The 20,577-nt window shown below is 47.2% G+C and overlaps 1 protein-coding gene across 8 annotated transcripts in view; it reads left to right on the top strand.

Moving 5' to 3' along the window:
* Nucleotides 1-20,219, top strand: part of ARHGAP22 (Rho GTPase activating protein 22) — a 347,339-nt gene extending 327,120 nt beyond the window's left edge. For all 8 annotated transcript variants that reach the window (XM_019499465.2, XM_019499462.2, XM_019499464.2 and 5 more), the window contains 4 exons: nucleotides 746-819; nucleotides 4,031-4,152; nucleotides 7,360-8,260; nucleotides 19,217-20,219. In XM_019499465.2, the coding sequence (XP_019355010.1) occupies nucleotides 746-819; nucleotides 4,031-4,152; nucleotides 7,360-8,260; nucleotides 19,217-19,445 (1,326 nt within the window). In that variant the 3' untranslated portion in view covers nucleotides 19,446-20,219. The remainder of the gene's footprint in view (nucleotides 1-745; nucleotides 820-4,030; nucleotides 4,153-7,359; nucleotides 8,261-19,216) is intronic.
* The last annotated feature ends 358 nt before the right edge of the window (nucleotides 20,220-20,577 follow it).

Genomic DNA, 20,577 nt, shown 5'->3' with positions numbered 1-20,577 from the left:
ACAGTGGTACTCCCCTACCCCACACCTTGATCATAGAGCTAAATTTAATAATGCCTGCATGGTTTCTTGAGACCTTTGCATGGAAGTTACCACAACAGGACAAAGTCTTGGTATCAGCAGTATTGAAATAGGCCTCCCAAGTCTTCTGCAAGACAAAAGTGGTTCTGTTGCCAGGTGGCATCTGAAACTGAAAGTATGGGTTGGTAGTGTGATTTGTTTGAAGTCCCCAGCAGGCCGATGGCCCCACTGAGCTCCAGAGGTGCAGAGAGCAAGGGTTTGATACTACCACTTTTGCAAAGGCACATGCCAGACTGGAGTAAGTTTGCAATAATCAAGTTTGCAATAATAATAAAGTCCTGGCCCAACTCAGCTCTGCTTGGACAGATCTCTGAAGGCAGAAAAACTGCTGCTGCCCTGTGGAGGCCAGCCTGAAGTTGCAGAAACCCAGACTCTTCATTTTTGGGATGTCAGGACAGAACAGAGGCAAGATGGGGATAGATGCTTCAAGGTTGACATGCCTTCCCTTCCCAATCAGTTGAGAAGTACACCACACTGACAGCATCACTTATGCTGGAAGCTGTGGGTGATGGTTTGTACCTATTCAGGCTTTCCATAGAGCCTAGCGCTGTGGTTTGTGCACTTAGGTTTGCTTCAGAGGAAAAGGGATTTTCCTCCTTATGCAGTGTCCCATTCACATTGTATCCTTCTGTAAATAACTGCTCTCACTGTTTGTCTTGACCTCTAGGGTACCCAGGAGCTGGTCAAGCAAGTAAAGAATCTGCCCCCAGCCAACTACAACCTCCTCAAGTACATATGCAAGTAAGTGGCACTGGTAAACCATCAGCAAAATCAGAGCCACCAAGTTTTAGATGGCTCTCTGTGTGATATCACATGCTAATTATTTACTGAGCCAACATGCTGAAATTGTTTACACTTAACTCCTGTAACAGTTCAAGTGGTGGAGTATTTTGTCGCCCTGGTGAGGGAAGCTCTGAGTTTGTATCTCCAGAACATTAATTTATATTAATAATAATTTATATTAATAATAATTAATAATAATTTATATTATTAATAGTGATGCTGCTGTTTCTTAAAGCAGTGCTTAAGGGCCAGCCAGGTTCAAGGCGCCACAGTGGTATATGAACAGGGAGTAGTAGCGGGTCCTTGTCCCAAAATGTTTACAGTTTAAACAGGTCAGAGGAAGGGTTGGAGGACTTCAGCAGAGTAAGCAGTTTGACAGCCTGCGACCCTGACCTAGTGACTGGGTGACTGCCATTCATTCCCCTTGGCTTATTCTTTTCTTGGTTTCTTTGCTGACTAACAGTTTGCACAAGGAAGATGTTGAGGGTGGGGAGTATGTGATGTGGGTGCAAGGACTGAGGCTATAATGTCCACAGGAAACAGCAGGAGCTTTGAGTTATATCTTGCTTCCATGTCTGAGTTGGACTCCCCCTCTGGCTCCAGTAGGACTAACCAGTATGGATCAAGGCAGTGAGCTGCAGTGCTAGCATTACCAGTGCCCGTCTCTTTCAGTAGGAGCAGGGCAAAGCCTAAGTGTAGGGGGGAGAGGGTTTTTTTTATATGTTGCCACAGGAACTACAGACCTCACTAAATTTTGCTACAGCCCTCATTACTGGAGTAGCTGAACACCTCCCAAAGGTGAATTATTCATTACAGTGCTCCCATGAAGGAGGAAAATGTTATTATCCACATTTTACAGAGGGGACACTGAGCCATGAAAGAGCTTAAGAAACTTGACCCGTGTTACACAGCAGGTGTAGGTCAGAGCTGAGAACAGCCTTGGCCCAGGGCCCTAGCCACCTATCAAATACAGAGGACTGTACACAAAAGTTACACTGCTGACAGAAACATCCACTCACTCCTGTGTCCCTACTGCTGTAGCACAGCAAGGGCCTAGTTCAGGGGTTGGGCAAAATACGGCTCACCAACTGATTGGATCCAGCCCGTGGGCAGGTGCATACTAATTGATTGGATCGGGCCTGTGGCGGCCCTGCAGCACTCCGCATGGGGCTGAGCCCCACCCGCTCCTGCCCGGAGCAGCTGGCACCAGGCCCCTGCCTAGCCCTGGTCCTGATCCTGATCCTGGTTCTGGCCAGCATTCACAGCTTTCCAGCGGGCCTGCTCCGAGCGTGATTGCAGCTGCCTGGGTACTGCTCACCTCACCTCACCCCCATCCTTCAGTGGCTCTTGCTCTTCCTTCTCCTGCCCCTGCTGTGCCATTCTGGACAGCAGGTAACACAGGGAAGCAGCAGTGGCCATGGAGAGGTGTGCTAGACACCACATGCCCAGTCAGGCAACGAGGAGGCTGCAGCCAGGCAGCTCCTGCCCCAATGTGCAGGGCTCCAGCTCAGTGGAAGCTAGAGCTAGAGCCCCACACACTGGGGCAGGAGCTGCCTGGCCACAGCTTCCCCCAGCCAGCTGGCTGGGCATGTGGTGCCCAGCACACATTCCCATGGCTGCCATTGCTTCACTGCACCACCTGCTGCCTGGAGCAGCACAGCAGGGGCAGGAGAAGGAAGAGCCACTGGAGGCAGGAGGAATTGAGCAGTTCCCCACAACTGTAGCTGCACTGGGAGCAGCCCTGCCGGGAAGTTGTACATTTTGGAAGCAGTGTGGGCTGCCCCCTGTGAGACCAGCCAGAGCTTGGCCCCATGCAGAGTGCTGTGGGGGTAGCCATGGACCATGTCGGGGGGAGGGGGCGCAGACTGAACCTACACCGCATTGCTCCCTGGTCCCCACTTCCTCTGACCAAAACCCCAGCTGGCTCCCAGGGCCTAGTGTATGGGCACCCCCTCACAAACCCCACACACACATACTCTTCCCCCCCCTCAACATCTCCCACAGACCCCCCATGACCCCCCCCACACACATACAATATACAAAAGTAAGATCTTACGTTGCGCTATTATGCAATTGCCTCTAAATAAAATTGGACAAAAATTATTTTTTAAATAAAATTAAAATATAGTATAGTAGAGGTTTGATTTTAGTATACGATTTGTTTTTTATCTATAATTTATTAAAATGACATCTTCTAAAAGATTTTATGTGTGTGGCTCTCGACAGCTAACCAAAACTTGTTAAGTGGCCCTCCAGCCAAAATAATTGTCTACCCCGGCCTAGTTTCCTTTTGTCATTTCACCTCAGATCTCACACTCTTCCACAAAAGGGAGCAGGGATTTAAAAATAAAGTGCTGTGGGGATGACTGTTATCCTGGGAATGCAGAGAGGCCTGCAAGGGACCTTTTGGGTCAGGGAGTCCAGTCCCTTGCTGTCCCAGGCATTGCATTGTAGAATCCTTCTGAGAGTTCAGTCAAACCCCATCTTAAAGCTAGCTAGGTTTTCTAGGGGTTTTGCCCTCACTACTCCCATTTGGAGGCTGCTTTATGCCCTCACTGCTGTGATCATTATGACCCTTTTTTCTAATTTCAGGTGGAATTTACCCATGTCCAGTTTATCCCCATGTATTCTTGTGCTAGCATTGTCCTGTAGCTTAAATAGCTCTTCTCTCTCCTTGATGCTTACCCCTTTGAGATATTTCTGTAGAACTGTCATATTGCCTCTCAGCTTTCATTTTGCTAGGCTAAACAAATCAAGCTCTCTTGGTTGACTGCTTGGTTTCTTGCCATGTTCCTATGTGGGAAATAGCAGGAAATAGCTAAAACTGACTTAAGAATTTGGTCTAAAGAGGAGAGAATCTCAGTTCTCCTATAGGTTGAAGGGGCTGGTGGCTTTGGCACTGGTGGCCATTGGACCTTTCTATCTTCACATCCTTTGAAGGAATAGGGTATATGTGTCATTTGAATTATAGTGACACCTATGAGCTCCTGTCATGAACCAGGATTTAGTGGGGCTAGGTACCATATGAACAGTAAACAGTAAGATGGTTCCTGCTTCTGAGACCTAGCAGAAACAGAAGATGATAGAGGGCACATGGAAAGGCTGAGGCATCAGGTTTAATCTGACACTTCTCTTCTTTTCTCTCTGTTTTCTGGGGGAACTTTTCAAGGTTCCTCGATGAAGTTCAGTCTCACTCCAGCATAAACAAAATGAGCGTCCAGAACCTTGCCACAGTCTTTGGACCAAATATACTGCGACCGAAAATGGAAGATCCAGTGACCATGATGGAAGGTAGGTGCTCTCGTTCCTGCGAGGGTGCTACCTTCTGGACCCACACAGACATTGCATGTAAAACACTTATTATCAGAAACTCCATGTCATTCACCATACTGCCCAATGCAGATGACATCAGAGGGGGCTTGGTCACCCATAGCAAGCAGAACAATTCTCCTCACTCAATGCTTGTTCATGGGACATAACATTTCTCCCAGTTCATGGAGTATCCCCCACATCATCTCTGGCATGAGGAGCACCAAGCCCCACACTGTTACATGGGGTGTTCTTCTGTACTCTCTCTGCTGTCACAGGAAACATCTTCTGAGCTTACCGTTGCTAAGGTGAGAACTTGATTGTTCTTCTGAAGGCGTATAATATTGAAAACTTGAAATATCAGAGAAGTTACTGCTGATCATTATCAGTGCCAACCACCTTTATACACTCCAGTGTCCTGTAAAGGGATCCATAATGAAAAAAAACACAATAAAGCTCTCTGTAATCAAATGGCTCTCTCCTATAGGAACTGTCTGTGGCCATGTCTATCTACACTGCAGCAGATATTGGCTGAGCTTGCTTTAAACTAGCTAACTCTTGCTTCTCTGATGCACATTCAAGAATCAGAAACTTGAAAAATATTTATCTCCTCACATGTCAGCATATCTCCAGGACACTCTAGTTGAAATTAGGATTCAATCCTGGGGATCATCTGATTCCTACATGGAGCTGGAAGATGACAGCTGTACTTCATATTTCAACACATCTGTATAACCAACTTTTAGGTGGGAAAGCATGGGCAGTTTTGATGTTTCCATGTGGTGCCTGAAATGGATGAAAATGTTAAAACCGCAAGATAGTACTTCCTCTGTTCTGTAACTGAATGGGATCTGGGAACATCAGTGGAAGTGGGACTGTACTTTGTGGAATGCCATCCAGATAAAGCTAGGATTCTTATATGCTGAAAGCAGAGATGTTTTCTGTGCACTGTATGAACAAGCTCCTTAATGACATAGTGAGCAGGCATCCAGGTGGTTACAGACCCAGGAGGGTAAGGCTCACCCATCCATGACCCATACTTCAAGACAAGCCACTAGCGTGCATGACAAGTAATAACACTGTCTACTGCCCTGTGTCTGGAGGCCTTCTCCAGAGATATTTTACTAGTGGAATCTCAGAGAGATTTTCCTTTAGGTTACTTAGCATATATGCTGAGGTAGGGTTACCATATTTCCAAGTTAAAAAAAAGGGGACACTTGTGGGGGGGAGATAATATGATTATGGGGGAGCAGTGATATGCCAGTGCCTGCCCCTCACTTCTGATCCACAGTACCCCACCCCCCAGACCATGCTGGTGCCCCTCACTCCCAACCCATAGCCCCACCGCCCCGTCCCCACTGATATCCCTTACTCCCCACCCGCAGCCTCCTGGCCTTGCCTGTGCCCTGTGCTCCCAATCCACAGTCCCCCTCCCCACTCATGCTCCTCACTCAAGTCACAGTCCTCTCCCCCTCATCCCCCACAGCCCTGCTGGTGCCCCTCACTCCTTACCCATAGCCCCTTGCCCCCCACACCCAGCCCTGCCAGTGCCCATCACTCCCAACCCACAACCCTCTGTCTCCCCCAGCCCTGCTGCCCACGCAGCTCCCTGTTGCCCCTGAAGAAGCCCCCCTTCCCCTTCCCCTTCCCCAGCTGGAGGGGCAGGCACCTGCCCTGCCTCCCTGCCCTGCTGCAGCCCCAGTACCAGCAGGCACTTGCATGTGCACATACACACACTCTCTCTCTGTCTCTTTCTGTCTGTCTGTCTGGGCCTTACCTGCCTGCAGCTGCTGGGGCTTGCAGGCAGATGCAGGTGATGCCCTGCTCCCACTCCCCAGCCCCAAGCAGCTCCTGGCTGGGGCAAGCCAGGAAGTGCTGGGGAAAACTTTGATGCTGAGCGGAGACAGAGCAAAATCGTGGACGTATGTTGATATTTAAAAAAACTGCCAGGACAGAGACTGGAAGGTCCAAAAAGAGGACATGTCTGGGAAAACCTGGACGTGTGGTAACTCTAGCTGAGGGGATTGAGCTGTAGGGCTGAGCTAGGTCCCAGTTGTAATATACACCTATCCAGTGTGGTGCTCGGTCTCCCTCTAGTGGTGGCTGGACCACAGACACACCTAGGTGAGACTACTACAGCTTTGGCTGATAAAAGGGTGACTTTCAATGCAAGCAGTACACACTCATGCACTTAGCTCCAGCAGTCTCAGATTCAGTATCTGCCGCTGAAGCCCCAACCCCGGAGCATGGCATGCCATGGTTCAGCTGATACCTTACATGCTGCCTTACAGTGTTGGAATACTTTCCTCATTAGCAAATGAATTACTACTGATTATGCAACTTTCCCATTTCCAGGACATAGCCATTGCAGTTTTGGTAAAAGATGCTGTCTGTTAGTGTCTGTTTCACTGATAGAAAAGAAGCAGAGGCTCCTCATGACTGGGTGTCTGTTAGCACCCTGGTTTCCCATATGGAATATTTTGCCCAGCCAGTTGGGTTAGTAATAACTTGTCAAAAACCAGAGAAGAGTTCAATTTCCCTCAATGGAATCTCACCAAAGGTGACTTTGCCCCAAGTACCCAGCACACAGCTGTGCGGTTCAGGCAGGGGAGAAGACAGACGGCAGAGGGGTGCATCCTGACAAAGAATGGAACTGCAAGGTAGTCACTGAGTGATGCAAGAAGCCATTTGTTCTGTTTTCATGCCACCAAATAGATATACCACCACTGTTGTAAGGACTCCAACTCCCATTGCTTAACAAAAACAGGGTGGTGTACTGGTTAGAGTAAAAGGTCTGGCAGTTGGGACTCCTGGGTTCTTCTGCTGACTCAGTCACTGATTAACTCTGTGATGTTGGGCAAGACAGTGTAATTATTCATTCATAACATTGCTAAAAACCACTTGCAGTGTACTAAACCTTGAAGATATGAGGGCTCCTTTATGTGAGACCCTGCACAGACATTTTTGAATTCATATTCCACATCTGTAATCATGGCAACAATGCTACTTGTCTTTTCCAATCCATTGATGGAAGAGCCTAGAGTTATTAGCATGTATTATTTATACAGGTCCATTATTGTACATTATGCTCCCAGAGCTGCCCCATGGAGTTTCTCAGACCCAGGAAATGAATATCTGAGGCCTTTTCATTTCTCTGATTAAATCCTTGGTTGTGTTTGCTCCCCGCAGGCACCTCACTGGTTCAGCACCTGATGACTGTTCTGATAAGCGAGCAGGGGCGGATCTTTGCTGTTCCACAGGCTGATGCATCAGGAAGCCAGCCCGCAGCCTGGCCTGCACACCTGCGCAGCACTGTGGAATGGATCTCTGAAGAAGACAGCGAGGAAAGCCGATCAGAGCACAGTGCCCCCAGCCCTGGTGACCTGCATCCTGGCAGCGCTGTGGTCTTGAATGCTGTGCCTGGCTCTCTGACTAAAATCACCCCTCAGGAGCGCAGCAGCAAAATGAGCCAGCCAGCTACCAGTCCCAGCAAAAGAGTGCAAACATTGCCCCCCTGGAAATACTCCTTTCGCCAGCAGGGGGCACGGTCTGTGAGCCCCAAGCTGGGCAGCTCATCCTTAGATATCCCCAATCTGTCCTCTGGTGGGAACTGGCTGATGAATGGATTGTACTCTCTCCGAGGGCACCGCCGGACCTCCTCTGGGGAACGGGTAAAAGACTCAGGTTCGTCCCAGAGACTCTCTACCTATGACAACGTGCCCTCCTCCAGCCTCTCTCTCAGCACACACAGCATTGCCAGCACCACATGGTCAACGTCATCCTGTGAAATCTCCGTCATGGACTCTGTCAGCAGCTGCCCAGCCTGTCGGGCCAGCGACACCTCAGCCTTAAGCTCTCTCCGAACTGAGTGGGCTACTCAGGGCTCGCTGTCGCAAAGCGAAGTCAAGACTGTGGATCTGGACAACAGCCTTCAAAGGCTTGAAGCATGCAGCAGTAGCAGTGAGCTTAGTGACCCTGCCACTGCTTCCAGAGACTCTGCCAAGTGCTCCAGGGCCCTGCAGAGCTTGGTGGCAGAGCTAAAGACAGAACTGAGCAAACAGAGGACTGAGTACGAGTCTAGTATGAAAAGGTAACCCCGCTCCTGGCAGTGCCCAGAAATCCTTGTTGCAGTGTTGTCCTTAAGCAAAAATTAATCCCACTTAGGACAGAGAAGATACTTGCCTCTCTAGCAATGGGTCTGAGCTGCATAGTGTGTGGGGTGTTTAGATCTGGGGTTTCAGCTGCCTAAAGGAGAAAGAGGGGGTCAAGTTTAGACACATACCCGGACCTATGTTTCCCAGAGCTGTTTGAATGCAGCTTTGCTCCCATCCCAGGTACTTTATGACTAGAGAGGATTGAAAAAATGGGATTTCCATTCCCTGGGAAACTAGTGTTTTGCTAGTCAGGGCATCCAGTGGAAAAGAAAAAGTGTCAGCATGTCCATTTTTATTTTGCTGACTTCACAATCAGTCTGACCAAGAAGCCCAGCCCAGGAGGCATTATGAGGGCAAAGGGCACCCAAACTACAAATCTTACAAGGCCCTGGGGTGGCTTAGCTAGACACTGGGATTCATTTTAATCCAACCTGACACACCTGCTGTCTTGATAACAAATGCTACTGATGTAAGCCCTTTCAATGTAACCCTTATATCTGCATGCTTCTGTAGTGATGTAAGTGTAGAAAAACTTGCAACTTTAACCCTGTTGCATTCAGGTTACAGCAGTTTAGTTCACCTGCATCCTGACAGAAACATGCAGACTTAACAGTTACAATGTAATTGGCACTCCAGAGCAGCAAGTTCCCCCTCCCCATAAAGTGGGCAAAATATATGTTCACCCATAGTGTAAGTGTTTCATTCTGACTTTCCCAAAAGAAAACTCCACAAAAATTGATCATTTATCTTGAAAAATTGCATGTTTGGCACAACCCTGCAGAATAGGAACATTTCAGCCAAGACTTTGACCAGACCTATTCACAGCTGAGTTTTATACTTTCAGAGTTTAGCTCAGTTCCCATTGTTCAGTTCCCAGGGGGCTCCTCCTGTGTGTGCACCTTCCCCCACCAGCCTGTGCTTTCATACCAGCCTGTGATGGTTCACACAGAGAAGCAAGGGGCTTGTGCACCTGTTTTCTGCACAAAAATGTCGGGTGGGCAAAGCCTGAGCAGATGTGCTGGTATGAAGATGTAGCTCTTAATTTAGTACCCAGTCATTAAGTGTACACAAATCCTCCCACAGTCATCACCAAATGAAGCAGATCAGCTGTACCAGCACAGCTACTCCACTTCATTGGACAAAACACATGTAGCCCATTCTTCCACCCATTCATCTTGTGAGATATGCTCCTCTTTTGCAGAGATGTGCCCCCAGCAATCTCTGGGGTTCCTGGAAATAGCTGGGGTGCACCTGCACAAGCAGGGATCCCCAGCTTTCCTCACCTCCAGAGATTCACCCCCAGTATCTTCACTGTCTAGAAATGGCAAAAACTGGGACAATGGTGAGGTCCAGGGTTGGGGTCAGCAATCAGCTTTCTTTATTTAGCGTATGTGGTTTTGGCATATTGTTTCAGCTATCTTAAGGTGATGTCATCAACAGTATGAAGAACTTGAAGGCCACCAGGTACCATAATAAGTAGACGCAAGCCAACAGTTTAAATTTATCCACAAAGGCATTTGTTGTCATCGCGAAGGCCTCATTGGCATAGGTCTGGGGCACAGTGACCCTGTCCAGTTCAAAAATGGTTGAGAAATGCCCAGTAATAGCATGGCCAGTTAAATCCTGGTTGACTGACTGTAGGGTTGTACATGATGTGGTGATTGGTTGGTGCTTGTGCTGACCATTCTTCGTGCCATTGAGTAAGTAAGGAAAAATCAAAGGGTTTTAAAAAGGTGGACCATATTAGACATCTTGAGGGCAGCCGAGCTATTGGTGGGTGAAATATGTCCCAGTGCACTGGCAGCTTACAATTATCACGGAGTCTGGCTAGTAAGTTTACTTCAGCATTTATGCAGCAGAGATGATGGGAAGCAATATTACTGAGGACTAGTAACCAGGAGAGTGAAGTGGGGTGCACTCCACTCCAGACACATTGTAGTATGCAGTTGGGTGTCCACTAGCTTGGTGTGCATAGGTGTTAGTGTCAGAAGGGACCTCAGTAGGTCATCGAGTCCAACCCCCTGCCCTGGGCAGGAACGAGTGCTGGGGGGTCCCATACAGAAGCACAGTATTCTGCAACTGAATAATACAGTGTAAGAGCAGATGAACATATCATGGAGGTATTGGTACCCCAAGTGGAGCCTACAAGTTTGGCAAGTGGGTTATTCCTTGTTTTTTTTTAAATTTTGATTGGCATTCTCAGCCCCAGAACCATACCACAGTGAGTTTGACAGCCAGGGGTGCCTTTCTGCAAGTGGGGAAAAGCCAGGCAAGTGCTCCTGGAACTTGAAGGGCCTGATCCTGCACATGAGTTCCTAGAGTGCACAGGACTCACACCCTGGAGACAGCTGCCTGGGGTGGCAGGAAAGTGCAAGCAGTCCTGGCTGCCCATGTTCTCCTGCTATAAAACAAATAGAAGTCTGGCACAATAAAGTGGCACAAATTATTACTATCTATTGTTGCAGCCACATTGGGGTGCTGTGAAAGGTATGGACATCTATTTGCTGTTTTTCTGGTGGCACAAAGTTGATGAAAGGTGACATCTGTTTCCACTCACAACTACAAGGGTATTCTCTAGCTACACAGGGCAACAGGATCAGACGAACATTTTAAAATTAATCTGTGAGCATTTGATGGGGTTGTATGCAGATAAGTACACAGGTAAGCAACCCCATGAAATAAACAGGAGTTTGTAAGTTTGGATGTGATACTGCCTACATGAAAAATGTTTGATAGGTAGGTAGTGTTGTCCTAGATGAAATTATATCCATTAACTTGGTGCTGTACTGCAATACCGAAGAATCAGCTTCTGTTTGAGCATTTGCTGTAATGTTTCTAGACAGTGGTAGGTCCAGAAATAGCTAGTGTTTGTTATGGGAGGCAAACAGGTACCTTGGGACAGATTTGGGCACTTCATTGCGGTAAATGTTATTTGTAGTGCGGGATATCCTACAAGCTCCAACTCCAGGCCATGGGCCTGTAAGGCTAGGTACTGGATAGATGCAGGATACACTTTACAGCTATTGCATAATATTGAGGAGACCTCTAAGACTGTGGAGGAAGGGCTGCCAGAGGCAGCACTAGAGAAGGAAAAGGACATGAATGCCTAGGAAGGTGGAAGCTGGAAGCTTGTGACCTCTGGCAGCAAGCAGAAGACTTCATCTCCACTGGAAGATGGGCAGCACAGTTTGGAGAGGAGGTGATCACCCCCCAGGGGTGAAAGAACAGGTTAGGGACTACTTAGAAAAGCTGGATGCGTACAAGTCTATGGGGATGGATGGGATGCACCCAAGGGTGCTGAGGGAGGTGGCTGATGTGATTGAAGAGCCATTGGTCATCATCTTTGAAAACTCATGGCAATCAGGAGAGGTCCCGGATGATTGGGGAAGGGTAAACGTAGTGCCCATATTTAAGAAAGGGAAGAAGGAGGATCCAGGGAACTATAGACCAGTTAGCCTCACCTCTGTCCCTGGAAAAATCATGGAGCAGATCCTCAAGGAATCCACTTGTAAGCACTTGGAGGAGAAAAGGGTGATTAGAAACAGTCAGCATGGATTCACCAAGGGCAAGTTATGCCTGACCAACCTGAATGCCTTCTATGATGAGGTGACTGGCTCTGTGGATGTGGGGAGAGCAGTGGATGTGATACGCCTTGACTTTAGTAGGCTTTTGATATGGTCTCCCACAACATTGTCATAAGCAAGCTAAGTAAGTATGGGTTGAATGAATGGACTATAAGGTAGATAAAAATATGGCTGGATTGTTGGGTTCAAAGGGTAGTAATGAATGGCTCCATGTCTAGTTGACAGCCTGTATTAAGCAGAGCACCCCAGGGGTTGGGCCTGGGGCCAGTTTTGTTCAACATTTTCATCAATGATCTGGAAAACAGGATGGAGTGCATCCTCAGCAAATTCATGGATGACACCAAACCAGGGAGCGGGAGGTAGTAGATATGCTGGAGGGTAGGGGTAGGATTCAGAGAGTTCTAGACAAATTGGAGGATTAATCTAGAAACCTCATGAGGTTCAATAAAGTAGAAGTGCAGAGTCCTGCATTTAGGAGAGAACAATCCCATGCACCAGTACAGGCTGGGGAGTGACTGGCTAAGCAGCAGTTCTGCAGAAGAGGACCTGGGGGTTATAGTGGATAATAGGCTCAATATGAGCCAAGAGTGTGCCTCTGTTGCGAAGAAGGTTAACAGCATACTGGACTGCACTGGTAATTGCCAGCATATCAAGGGATTATTCTCTTCTATTCAGCACTGTTGAAGTCACATCTGGAGTACTATGCCCAGTTTTGGAACCCCCACTACAGAAAGGATGTAGACAAATTGGAGATAGTCCAGTTTGGGGCAGCAAAATGGTTAGTAGGCTGGGAAACATGACTTATGAAGAAAGGCTGAGGGAAGTGGGGTTTTATAGTCTGGCGAAGAGAAGACTGAGAGGGAGATTTAATAGCAGCCTACAACTACCTGGAGGATGGTACCAAAGAGGAGGGAGCTAGGCTGTTCTCAGTTGTGACAGATGACAGAACAAGCATCAATGGTGTCAAGTTGCAGCAAGGAAAGTTTAGGTTAGATATTAAGAAAAAACTTTCTCCTAAGGAGGGTAGTAAAGTAATGGAACAGGTCACCCAGAGAAGTTGTGGAATCTCCATCCTTGGAGGTTTTTAAAATCTTAGTAGACAAAGCCTTGGCTGGGATGATCTAGTTGAGGACAGCCCTGCTTTTTTTTTTTTGGGGGGGGGGGGGGGGGAAGCTAGATGACTTCCTGAGGTCCCTTCCAACCCTAAGTTTCTGATTCTATGATTGCTTTAGATCCAGCCTGTTGTCATTTTTTCTTTTGTGTTACAAGTAGCTCATGGCACCTTAAATGTCCTAGGACTTCTTAGATTGAGCCATAATCTGGTTTGTATGTTCCATGTCTGGTTATCCCTACGTTGTCACCAGTCTCTCGATATGAGGATGACAATTTTCTGTTAAATAGGGAGGTCATCAATGAACCTGTAGCTGACTGAGGAAACCAATCCAAGATCTGCTCAACTGCAGATATAGCAAATAGTTCTAGGAGGAGCAGAGTCTGATGATGTCAGGTCACAGCTCTTTCCCTTTTTCTCTCTTGTCTCTGTCTCCATAGTGAGGCAAGTTTTCTCAAATTGATTGATGTCTTTTCATACATCATAGCACCAGCAGGGACAGTTCAGGGATTTAGTGCCCTAGGTATTGGTGTTAATATCATGTTTTTTTAAGTTGGTCTTCAAGGTGTCCTTGAATCTCTTCTTTTTGTCCACCTCTAGTGGTGGCCATCAGTGAGTTGGAAGTACAGGAACTGTTTTGGGAGTCGATTGTTGTTTTGGGAGTTGGTTGTTAAGCATCCTTTCAACATGTTCTGTCCGACAGAACCAGTGCTATATAAACATGGCTTTTATGCTGGTGGAGTCTGCTGGAGCCACAGTGCTGGTGTCTGTTCTGTCATTCCAAGTGATCGGAAGGAGAAGCAGGAGTCTGCAAATCTTCTTTGATACTAGCCCAATTTGAGTCTGAACCTGTGTCTGAACTGGAGCGGGCACTGTCTGGCTATCATCTGACTTCTGGGCGATTGTGTGACCTGAGATGTCAGTTGATTCTGAGGCCTGGTGCTGTAGACCAGGCTGTAGCACTTAGCACGAGCTCTCTCTCTTTTGTATGGTGTCAGATTTCAACTTCCAAATCTATGAGCCGCTGTCTGGTTTTATCGCTCGATGTGTGGATTCCACCTGCCCTATCTGGACGTTTTAAAGATTTCAGTTTTCGATTACGTGCTGTAATGTTTGTTGGATACCACCTTCACACAGGGCATTGTCCAAGATGTTCATCTTGTACAGTGTTGTTTTGAAGCATCTGTATCCAGATCTCAGTCTATTTAACTTGACCCACACTTCTCTCTCAAAGTCATGTCCAATGGGGGACTCATTTGGTGTTGATATAAAATGCTGTAGAGGAATAGGTCTGACCTTTCCCAGTGGTCAACCCACTCCATTGCTACCCATGAGTGCATCCCTGCATACAAGGGCATGCACTTGCAGTGGCAAAAGTAGTAATAGCACAAATTTATGCCACCACTTTTTGCCACAGCGCACACTCCTGCACATGTGCTTTGGTGTGGGTCAAATTGCCCCGCTTCTGGCAAACTGCCTTTTCCTTGCTCCTCCCAGCCTGCCTGAGGACCCAGGGTACAACTAAATGAGTGGAGACATTCTTGCTGGTAGCCAGAACATCTCTCTGGAGGACCAAGCCTCCATGTTTGCCAGTGCATGCTCCTGTTGCGTGCACTGTACCACTTCTTTTCTCAATGTTTTTTTTTGCTACTGGGATTTCCTGGTAGCAGAATTTGCCCCTGCACTGAAAATTTGCAGCATGGGTCATGTTTTAACATTCTGGGCATGTGGTCTGGGGTGCCATAAAGAGGTTTATGGTGCCACAACCCGTACATGCTTGCACACCTGGATGCGGCCCATAAGTTTAGTTTAGCATCTCCAGTCTCTTCCAAGAGCTTATGGGCTTCATGTATACATTGTTTATGACTTTTAAGCCTCTTAAGCTTCCATCTGTTTGGATCTTCAGTTACCAATTGATGGAGCAGGTGATTTTTGTCATCTCTTGCCTCTAATGCCAGTAATGATGTTAAGGTCTGTCTTCTTATATCAGTTTGACTAATGCCCAAGAATGCAGGAAGTTAATCTATGTGCGTGTAGGTTGTGCAGCCTGTTATAAGTCTCAGCATACTGTTAAGTACAATGTTGAGCTTTCTAGTGTGACAGCTTCGGGCCCATATAGGAGCACAGTAATCTGTTGGGGCGTATACTATTGTGAGTGTGGTGGTTCTGAACACTTTGAAGTTGGCACCCCATGTCATGCTGGCTAAACGTTTTAAGGCAGCTACCCATGCAGAGACTTTACTGATGACCTTCTGAATGTGATGTTTATAGGTGAGACAGCAATCTAATGCAAGTCCTAGGTAGTTTGGGATATGCTCACGGGGAAGGATGTGCTTGAGTACTGTGATATTCAGCATGCTCCTGGCATGGTAATTGTCCAGGTGGACAAGGGATTATACTGATTTATTGATGCTCAATTTTAAGTGTCAGTTGTGGAGATAATCAGCAATGAGTTCCATGTCAGTACGCAGTATAATTTCCAGTATTGTCATCTCTATTCCTTGGGCTCCTATAGCAACATTGTCAGTGTACATGTATCGCTTAGCTGTTGTATGCGGGAAGTCTGAGGACTACACCTTGAAAAGAACTGGTGCTAACACTGCCCTTTGGGAAACTCCAGTCTTCAGAGTTCATACTCTTCTTTTTTCTCTTTGGCTGGAAGTGAGCTGGAATGATCTGCTGAAGATCACGTTCATGATGAAAATTCATAGCTTGTGGTCAGGTATCATAGAGTGCAGTTTATATTTGAGGCCTTAGTACTATAGAGTTTCATAGGAAGCTGTAAGGTTTGTAAAGATCATGCCTGTTTTCTGTCTCATTTCAAATCCATTTTCTATGTCATATGTAAGTAATGTAACTTGGTCAGTGGTACACCACTTTTCCAAAAGTCAGCTTGTTCTTTTGGGTCATGGGAATCAATGATGTCCTCTGTACTATTCAGGATTAGGCATGCTATGACTTTGTTCATAACACAGATTAGTGAGATGGGACAACGGTTCTTTGGATACTCTGGTGGTTTATTGGATTTCAGGATAGCAATGATGTCAACTTGTGTCCAGATTTTTGGAAGACTATTACTTTCTAGACATTTGTGCATGAATTTCTGAAGCCATCTTTGCCTTGTGATTCTGAGCTTGGTAACAAATTCTGGGAATATCTTATTTGTAGGGACAACTGTAAATCATGCTGGAAGTGTCCCCTGCAGTGGCTTCTTTAATGTTTTTTAATTTTGCTACTTGCTCTCCCTGTCCCTGATTTGTGGAAGGGCCCTGTTGGCCAGGCTGTTTGCCGCTGATTGCTAGGGAAGCAAAAACTTCAGTTTTAAATATGCTGCGGTTTTCACTTCCCCAGCAATCAGCAGCAAGCGGGACTCCTGCACCAATCAGAGGTGGGGCGGGGGCCAACAGGCAAAATGAAAAACATTAAAGGAGCCACTGCAGGGGGCACTTACGCTGCGATTTACAGAGATCCCTACTCATCTGCTCTAGCAGTCTTGCCAGTCTTAGGGCACATCCACAAATGCGGGCACATGCACTTGCAGCAGATCAAATAGAAGTGGCACAAATTTGAGCCAGGGATTTTTGCCTCAGTGCACATGCCTAGACATGCATTTTGCTGTGGGAAAAGTTGTGCCATTTGGGGCAAAATAACCCTGCCCAGCTCCTTCTGTATATGCAGCCAGGGGGAGGTACAGCCCAGGACCAGCACCTGTGCTGGCCCCAGCAGTATAAAAACCTGCTCTGTGCTGGTCCCAGCAATATAAAAACTTGTCCTGGTGAACAGCTTAGGGCTACTTACCTTCAGGAGCTTCTGAGGCCCAGCCACTTGGTATTGGACATTACCCCTTGTGCCAGCTGGACTGCTGAAGGAGCCCTAACCTGGAGTGGCTCCTGCATCCTCTACCCACTGCAGCAGTCTGGCAGTGGGGGCTGCTGCCTGGCTGTGACCTGCTGCCACCTGCAACAGCATCCGCCCCCTTGGGCCTGCAGCCACATGGCTGCACCCTTGCCAGACCTGGATGGGGTACCCCCGCTCTGCCATCTGGGCAGCTATCACCCAGAGGATGTGGTCCTTGTGGTAGCCCACTTTGAACTGTCAAAGCATATCCTCTTGGTCCCAAATAGACAAGCGGTCAGCCACCTTGTCTGTCCTTCAGTTGGGTCCCCCGTGCTGACTCTGGACAGGCTCCTCTGCACAGGTCTCGTGACTTGTCTCACCAGCAGAGATGTGTTGCTTGTTTAGGAATTGCAAATACTCTGATAAGAAACCCAAATTCTCTCATTAAAATACCCAAAATAGTGCTCTTCTGCTATTAAAACAAAACACCACTGTATATAGAGAGATCAGTTGAGCAATGTTTTATTGTTATATTTACAAGTGTAAAGCAATTTGGAGGGGGGGAGTTGGGGGAGTTTGTGGGTGGGTGTAGTGTTTGTGAGGGTGAGGTTTGGAGGGGTATGGGGCTTGTGCAGGGGTTTGGGGTTTGTGGCTGGGTATGTGGGTGAGGGGTTTGTGGGGGTAGCTTGAGGATGTGGGTGGATTGTGGGGGGACTGTGGGGAGACTGCTCAGGAGAGGTGGGTCCCCTACACCTCCACAGGGTGCAGCCCCCACCGCACAGTACATGGACTGTCCCCTCATAGGGCCCACAGCTTCCCCCCACAGGGCCCACAGCCCCCCCCCACAGGGCACACGTCTTCCCTGCACAGCACACATGCATCCCCACAGGGCCTTCAATCGCTCCCCGCAGGGCCCCAGCCCCCCTGCAGGGCCCACAGCTTGCCCCTGCAGCAGCAGTGGCTGTGGGGCGCTCAGGGCCCACTGGGGCCAGAGCCCCCAGTGGTGCGGCATGGCCCTGATTGCCTCAGAGCCGGCACCACCTGTGCCGCTTGTTGCAAGACTGGTCTGGCACGGTGCAGCATGGGGCCATGCTGCTTTAGGTAGCACCAGGGCCACTGGTGCTGCTCAGCTCCTAGCTCCCCCAAAGCATGGGTATGGAGTGGGAGCTGATTGGGGTGTATGCTGCATGGGCAGCAGCAGGGCCAAGGGGCAGAGAGCTCCCTTGCCCCTCAGCCCTGCTGCTGCCCATACAGTACATGTCCCAGGCGGCTCCCACTCCCTACTCATGGCTGGTGGGAGCTGAGCAGCATTGAAGCCCTCCCAGTCACTGTCTACACATGCACTACTGCACAGTAGGTAAAACACCATTAATCTAGTACCTATATTTGTTGGTACTAGCAAATGGTGTATTAGCTTAATTTACTGTGCAGTAAATCCTGTGCACATGTAGACACTGATGCTTTACTGCACATTAGATTAGTCTACCCAGTATTGTTGACCCATTTAATCCAATGAAGATTAAATTCAAGATGAAGTGGGTCAGCTTCTAAAGGTGGCTGGAGAGAGGTCTGGGCTAATATCTGACCTAACCTCTTTCTTACGTGAGGAGGATGCTTAACACACTGTGCTTGTACACAGAACAGGCAGCCCTTGTGTGAGCAGGTCTTGCATGAGCAGCCTAGTCAAGACAAACAGGTGTGGCCTCTGGAAACTCTGGGGTGCATCTAGGTAAGCAGGGAAACTCCAACGTTCCCTGCTTTTGCAGACCTACCCAGGAAATCCCAAGGGCGCATCTTGGTGAGGAGTAGGATCCGGCACAGGAATTCAAGGGGCACGCAGTACCGGAAGCCCTAGAACGCATCCCCTGTTGTCCCACAGCATCAATGGGCAGGACAGGGGGCAACACATTTCACTCAGTGAAACAGATAAGCTATACCAGGACATATCCCACTACAGCTCATATGGTTCATTTGGTGGCATCTATTTTTAGCCTAGATCAGATGATTTGACAGGGGAAAGGAGAGGCATGAGGAAGGACAAGAGGATTTTTAAAAGTAATTTCAATTTAAACTAATTGTTGGATTGATCAGAGCACCTCAAAAGTCCTTCTGTGCCCCAAGAGTGAGTGCTATAGCCTGGAGAAGAGAAACTGCATTGTTCCTGTAAAACCAAAGGGCTGAATCCCCACTTAAACCTTAATCATGGACCTGCAATTTGTGCCTCTTTAACCTATTACAAGGTTATTTTGAGAAAATCTTAGCAGTGATATGAAAAGCTGTAATTTTTATGACAGGTACTGTAGCATTCTTTGGTCTAAAATGCTTTTGTTTTTTCCCTTTCCCCCATCCCTGGCTTTAAGAATTGAAGAAAAAAGTGCAGACCTGAAAAAGCAAGTGACAAAATTGGAGGAAGAGTTGGACCAAGAGCAAAAGAAATACATGATGCTGGAGATCAAATTGAGGAATTCGGAGCGAGCACGTGAAGATGCTGAAAAGAGAAACCATCTCCTACAGAAGGAAATGGAAGATTTTTTTTCAACATTAGGGAATTTAACTGTTGGGAGCCAGGGAGCTCATGTCCCCAAATAGAGAAAGCTGACAGGCATGACAGAACATGAGATTAAAAAAAATAAGATTGAAAGAAAGCAGTCCATCTATGCACATTTTGATCCAGTTTACTCATGCATCATGAGTAATTCTGCAGCGATTTCATGGTCTCAGTGACTTTTATGCTGTGGTCTTTGGTTTACATATAATAGCATACTTGGACTGTCAGGGAAATTGACTGCTAAAGGCAATGCTCAAAAACGCAGATACCACATCACAGAGTGTCTGCGGAGGAGATGGAGCCTCTCTCCCCAAAGGTCAAAGGGACTTTCTGGTTTGCCATAGAAATGTCACTGGTTTTGGCTTTATTGCACCATCCCTTTGCTGATCCAGGGACAATAGATATGCACACAACATCAGAAAGTGAATGGCTCTTCAGCCAGCCAGAGCTGAGTGAGCACAGTTTTAGTTTGTCACAGTGTATAGCTCATGTGGTGAATTAGGTTGAACTTGATAGTTATGTTCTCCGTTCATCATGACATTTGTTTAAAAAAATATATGCTTGGTTAAAAATCTTATCCCTGTACTCAGTATCATTTTACAAAGGTGTCTTGCAAAACTAGCCTAAAACCACTTAAAGGCATTTGAAAATCTGACACTTTACTAAGGTTGTCATCTGATTAGCAAAAGCCTATGACTCCAATATTATTTGCACCAAATGTGACTTACTGAAATTGTATGTGATTAATAAACACTTTGGCTGAGCAAACTGCATAGAGATGTAACTATGCAGGTCTTGCTGCAGGTGTCTTTACAGCCCATGATTTCTCTCATTTTTGAAGTAGGGATCTCACAATTACTGGTGAAAACTGATAAAGCAACATGTGAATAAGAGTATCAATAAGGTAATGCAAAAATCTAGAACTCTTGGTTCAGCGATGACACCTTTAATTAAACCAACTCTCAGTTGATCTAATAAAAGGTAACATCTCTGAACCAAGAGCTCTAGATTTTTGGATTTCTTTTTGTCTCAGACCAACACAGCTACCAAATAGATCAATGAGGTAAGGAATTTATATAAAGTGTCTAAATAAAACCCACAGTAAAGATAAAGTATTAAAGCACCTCAAATAGTTTAAACCTAAGGGTTTGTCAGTCCTTGTACATGAGGACC

The sequence above is a fragment of the Alligator mississippiensis genome, chromosome 6 (genome assembly GCF_030867095.1).
Source record: "Alligator mississippiensis isolate rAllMis1 chromosome 6, rAllMis1, whole genome shotgun sequence".
NCBI classification, from domain to species: Eukaryota; Metazoa; Chordata; order Crocodylia; family Alligatoridae; genus Alligator; species Alligator mississippiensis.
The sequence above is the reverse complement of the archived record's forward strand: the minus strand, read 5'-3'. Positions and strand labels throughout refer to the sequence as shown.